The 5,536-nt window shown below is 49.5% G+C and overlaps 1 protein-coding gene across 1 annotated transcript; it reads right to left on the minus strand.

The window, feature by feature from the left end:
* Positions 1–4,047: 4,047 nt before the first annotated feature.
* On the minus strand, positions 4,048–5,073 carry LOC145812802 (uncharacterized). The gene is made up of 3 exons (XM_082908031.1): positions 4,813–5,073; positions 4,628–4,726; positions 4,048–4,332 (listed from the first exon to the last, which is right to left on the minus strand). Exons 1-3 carry the CDS (start codon positions 5,071–5,073, stop codon positions 4,048–4,050), a joined length of 645 nt encoding a protein of 214 aa, XP_082764157.1.
* Positions 5,074–5,536: the final 463 nt, after the last annotated feature.

The following is a 5,536-nucleotide window of genomic DNA, read 5'->3' on the forward strand; positions in this document are numbered from 1 at the left end:
GCCAGTGTCCCCCCTTGCTGAGGCAGGATTTATGGCGGCACAAAGTTCAGAAGAAATTGTGGTTATGGCAGCTGTATCGGAGCAGGGAACCACTCCGCAGAATGAGGCCAGCATCAGTATGTCATATCCGCCCAGGTCGCCCGTTGTGCACCCGGTCTGGGCTCCCCAGTTATACCAGGCTTGTGAGCCCACCACCTTCGAATTGATGGGGATGATAGGCGACCTCCAAAGGTCTGTGGCAGACCTCGCCTATGGAATGTCGGCTTCACCGCCAGCGGCGCCGTATGCCGGGAATTTTGTACCACAGGAGCCCCCGCTACTGGGGCGGATTGTGATAGAGCTCAGCCAGCCAGAGGTGGCTTCCGGCTATAGCCACGACATGCCAGCACCAACCCCGACCCTTGACCAGGCTGAGGCCAGAGGAAAAGACAAGGCAAAGGTAGACGCCGACCCTATTGAGCAACTGCTGTGGGCAGTTGAGGCTCTGAAAGCCAGAGGGATGAACAAGCAACAAACATCTGCGATCGTGATCAAAGCTGTGGATGATGCTTTCCCCACTCCGATCAAAGGCAGTTCAAGCCAGGCAGAAAACCGGGATGGGCCCCGTCATGCCCAGACAGTTCCTGTAGTTCCCAACCCTGCATCAGGAAAGGTTCAAAAAGCCAAGGCAGCGCCAGCCGATCCTTTCGCCAGCGCATCTGGCAAGAATCCTCAAACTGCAAAGTACCTGCCCCGAGGGCGCAGGGTCTTTCACGACCTCCACATGCCTTTGTCTAGGGCATTGTTGATATTGGCGAAGAATGGGCATCTTAAGCCTTTGGACCCCCGGCCGCTCCCGAAGAATCTCCCCGCCACTCATGATGCTACCTTGTACTGCGCGTACCATCAACAGTCCGGTCACAGCACCGATGGATGTTCCCGCCTTCGGCATGAAGTGCAGGATTTGATTGATAACAAGGTTATCCTACCACCCACCTCGGGCAAGCCCGTCACCACTCAGTTGTTGGATTTCGAGGGCTCAGATACTGCGAGTATGTAAAGCGAATCGCCTGCGGGCAACATTTGGTATATTTTGGATGAAGCGTCTGGCACGCATTTTTGAGCATCGGTGAGACCGAGTTTTGTAAATCCTGGCTTGGATATCGAGTCAGTCTTTTGTTTTGAGTCTGTCTCTTTGTCTTGAGTCAGTCTTTTTTGCTTAAGGGTTTGTCTGGTTGTATCGAGTCAGTCCCCGTTGTATATAATACCTGGTGATTCTGGGGTTGTTGTCCCAAACACCGTTTTGTTTTGTTATTATCTGTTTTTGTTTTGAGTCTGTTTCTGCCGAGGGGCCAGTTGCACCAACAGAACCGATTGAAACAGCTGTTGCTATCTCAACTTCATGCTTGCCTTCAGCATAAGTGCCAGAGAATTTGATTGGGCTGACAGTACATCTCGCCTGCTCTCCTGCGCGCCAAACTCATTGCATTAACCTAAGTTTTTCAAAAAACAAAAAAAACTTTTTGAACACTGCGGTGATAAAAACGAAGAGGAGGGAATTCCTCGGGTTTTGCAAAATTTTGATCATTTTGAGAGAAAGAGAGGCGTGCTAAGCCTTTTTATGAATAAAGCCATGCTTGTCGGCGTGAGTACTGAGAAGGACCCTGGCCTGATCCAGATTGGTTCCACACTATCTTCGGCGCGAGCGATTTGTCGCTTTCTTAAAAACTTTCAAAAACAAATGTTTTACGTGGCCCTGCGAAGACTTGTGTGGAATCCCTCTTGAGGTCGCGCAGCCTAGGATCGCTCTCAGCCTCAAGATCCAACCTGTTTGTTTTCCGACTTTGAACCCGTTCAGAATGTTCAGAAAGTTTAACGGACAAACGCCATGAAAGGTCTGTATGGCCAGTTTTGAGGTAGCCTTCGATCAAGAAGCATCAAGGCCGAATCAGAAGGAGTAGATCTCGCTGGAAGAAGCCCGTAGAGTAACCCTGATGGATTCTCCGCAAATCAGTGCAACAGCCGTTCTCCTAGACACAGAGAGGCTTCAATTTCAAAAACCATTTGGCATGGACTGGCTACACTTTTACCCTTTGAGAGGCTCGCTGGGCCGAAAACCCGGAAGGGCGGCCCAGGCAAAAGTTAGAGCAAGAGAAAAATACGAAAAAAAGAAGCAAAAAAATACAAGAAAGAAGAAAAGAAAAGAAAGAAAAGAAAAAGAAAAAAAAGAAAAAAAGCAAGAAAAGAAAAAGAAACGAACAAAAGAAAATGAAAAGAAGCTCGCAAGGTCGAAAACCCACATTGGGCGCCTTGGCAAAAGTGAGAGCCAAACAAAGTGAAGGTTAAAATACCCGAGTGGACCTTAACCGGAACTACGTAAGGCTTGATTCCCATGTTTGGGATACGTAGGCAACTTCATCATGAAGTCCAGCCCCCAACGCTTTCATAAGCGTCTCAGTCCATGCAATGGTTTCGATTTCATCTCAAAGTCCAGTGGCCAACACCCTTCAAGGTGATTGTGTCCATATATGTGTTGTGATCGTCTTCGTCATCGCTGTGTCCAAGAACTCGACCACCGCCAATGAAGACTGTCTGCGGATTGCTGCGGCACCATCCCAAACAAGGGGCAACCTTCCGTTGCCACGAGCCGCTGTGAGCCGCCTTCCAAAACTAGGGGCAACTTTCCGTTGCCTCCCACCCCCCTTCAAACCAGGGGCAATTTTCCATTGCCTCCGATCCGAGGTTGCGCATCTCGAAGGGTAAGTTTCATGCTCGTTGAGCATTGACTGTTTGAAAAATAGTTTTTGAAAATTTTTACTGAGGTTGACTATTTTCTCGAAAACTATTCCATTTTCCAAAATCGGACCATTGTCTTGGACCCAAAAAGGAAAATTTTCAGTGCTTGCATGCCTGACTTGCACGATTTTCAAATCAAAAATTGAACAAGTATGTTAATCCGACTCTCGTTTTGATCAAAACCGTTTTAGTAGAAAGCAAAAACGAAAAAACGGTTAAAATGATGAATTAGGGGCACAGTTGAGCCAGGCGTTCTGTCTTTCCCCCGTCACCGACGTACTTGCCAGAAAAGCACTCTGCCCGCCAGAAGAAATAGCCGTGAGCTAACAGCATTGGGCATGAACCCGCAACTCCCTGTTCATTCATCAATCACCCCGGGGAGGGATGAAAAATGAGAGAATGAAGAATAGAGAGGTGTAAGTTGAGAGAAAAGTGAAGAAAAGGTTTTTGAGAGAAAATCCGAGCTTGAGAGTCGAGTGATGCGAGAATCACAAATCAGGCAGGGTGGGAAACAATACCCAGTTTGAACTGGCTCCTCGCGGTCCGAGGTCCCCCATCGTCGTTTATGCGTCTGTGTGTCGTGTCTCTTTCATTAGACGGTCTCAACCTTTGTTTTAGGTCTTTTCTGAGCATGTCTCGTTGTGTTAGGTCGTGTACCTTTATATTTGAGTCTTCCCCGCTGTGTTCAGTGGTAGGCTCGATATCCCGGTTTGAAAAACCCTCATTCGATTTCAAAAATCATTTATGCTCAGAATGCTGCGCCATTCTCTACATTTGAATGTGTTTTGACTCCAACCGGTTCCATCTTTGAGGTCCGTCTTGTCAGATTGGGCTGTTTGTTTGAGAAATTGCTGTGTGCAGAATGAATCGAATGCCGTGTTAAGGGCTGTACACAAATTAATCCCCAGTAGAGTAAGGGCTGTGTGTCCAGAATCAGGCAGTGGGTTGCTTAGGTGCATTTTGCTGTTGGCTGTTTAAGTTATCTGATTATTATGGTGCGAGTGTTCAATTTTCAGATAGCCAATCAATTTCATTTACATTGAGGTGTAACATGATGAGATGCGATGCAATGCAGGAGATATGTAAATGCAAACACTTTTTCAGATAAAAAGTCCGTTTCATTTCACTATCTTTTCAAATGTACAAGTTTTGGAAACAAAAATCTGCCTGCGGCAGTACAAGGTAATCTATCTACCAACAAAAAGAAAAGTACAAGGAAAGAAAGAAAAGATAGCAAAAATCTGCATCCATGTCGAGCACTCCGGGGGGCCGTCAGTCCATCCTAGTCCTCTTCCTGGACGAGGGTCCAGGAGCATCATCAGCGTCGTCGTCAGAGCCCGAGCTAGAACCGTCTCCGGTCTCCTCCTCCGATGACTCTGCCTCCGCCTCTGACTCCTCGTCGTCGTCATCATCCGGGACTGGAGCTCGCGAGCTACTCCCAACATGAGTACGCCCACCCCTGGTACGGGGAAATATCCTGCCCTCCTCATCTCTCCCCCGAGCAGGGACAGAAGGTCTGGCCGGAGCACCTCCTGCCATGGGAATCTGGAAAGGAGGCTGAAAAAGTACACAAAAAGGGAAATGCATCAGTATACTGTAGACAGTTTATCAGTGCAGAATGCAATGCAGAGTATAGTGTAGGAATGCCGTGAGCAGTTTAGCAGTGCAGAATGCAGCGTATGAGTACAGTATGAGAATGCCGTGAGCAGTTTATCAGTACAGAGTACAGTGCAGAATGCAGTGTATGCAGTGTATCAGATGCTGTGAGATCAGTGTGTCAGGTGTTGTGCCATGAATCAGATTATGCAAAGCAGTGGATGAATGGTTTGAGGCCAGTGTCAGAAGGACATACCGGTATGCTGTAGACGGCTAGGAGGTCAAATGTCCGCTGGAGCATCCCCATCATCGAGGCATTCATCGCCAACGACTGACGGGTGTACTCAGAAGAAGCCTGCAAAAGTATCAGATGCATCAATATTCTGTGGAATATCAAGTAAATTGAGATGAATGACTGTACAAAAATGCAGTAGAACATACCGGCGGTAAGTCGGGGACGTCAACGAACTCATGACCAGCCGGTGGAGGGGCAAAGGGGATCTGATAGGTCGACCCACCCTGCCCCTGGAAAGTCAGTACAGCAGGCAGGGCAGGCCAGCCAGCTCCTCGTCCTCCCTGCACTCTACCCCTACCACGGACCCGGGCCCTCCTCGAAGATCCAGCCCCTGCTCCCGCTCCGGCCCCAGCCGCCGATGCTACAGGCCTGGCCCCCTCTGCTCGACGGTCGCTCAAGGGGCGCATCAGGTACGTCCGCACGTACTCCTGATAGTCGCCGGTGCCTCGGAAGCCGGCCTCCTCCCAGCCGATGGAGTAATCATCCAGCTGCTCAGTGGTAAGCCCCTCGGTCTCCCTCATCTCTGCAGGAGGGTGAGCCGGGACTATCTGCTCAGGTAACCCACGGGTTTGGCGTAGAAAACGCTCCCCCAGGTACCAAGCCCGACAGACCGGGCCCTCTAGCAAGATCCGAAAACGCGAGGTCTCCTCAGCACCAGGGAACCGACCCCGCATCGCCGACGGCAAAGAAGCCCATGGCCGCCAAGTGATCTGAAAGTGACAGACAGTTTGTTATCTACTGTTATTGAAATATGCAGTGGGAAAGCGAAGCTAAATGAACTGAAAGTAAAGCATACCTCGGCCGGGGTGATGGTGTCGAAATATCGGCGGAAGAAGCCGAACGTCTCCCGTGGTCGCCGGGTGCATCTCC

This window comes from Camellia sinensis, chromosome 2, assembly GCF_055761805.1.
Source record: "Camellia sinensis isolate YWXY chromosome 2, ASM5576180v1, whole genome shotgun sequence".
NCBI lineage: Eukaryota > Viridiplantae > Streptophyta > Magnoliopsida > Ericales > Theaceae > Camellia > Camellia sinensis.

Excerpts from the sequence above, each read along its gene's own strand:
- LOC145812802 (XM_082908031.1), bottom strand. The coding sequence starts at position 5,073 with ATGCGCCCCTTGAGCGACCGTCGAGCAGAGGGGGCCAGGCCTGTAGCA. Across the intron at positions 4,727-4,812 it reads ACGTCCCCGACTTACCGCCG|GCTTCTTCTGAGTACACCCG; the intron begins GTATGTTCTACT and ends ATACTTTTGCAG. Across the intron at positions 4,333-4,627 it reads TAGCCGTCTACAGCATACCG|CCTCCTTTCCAGATTCCCAT; the intron begins GTATGTCCTTCT and ends GTACTTTTTCAG.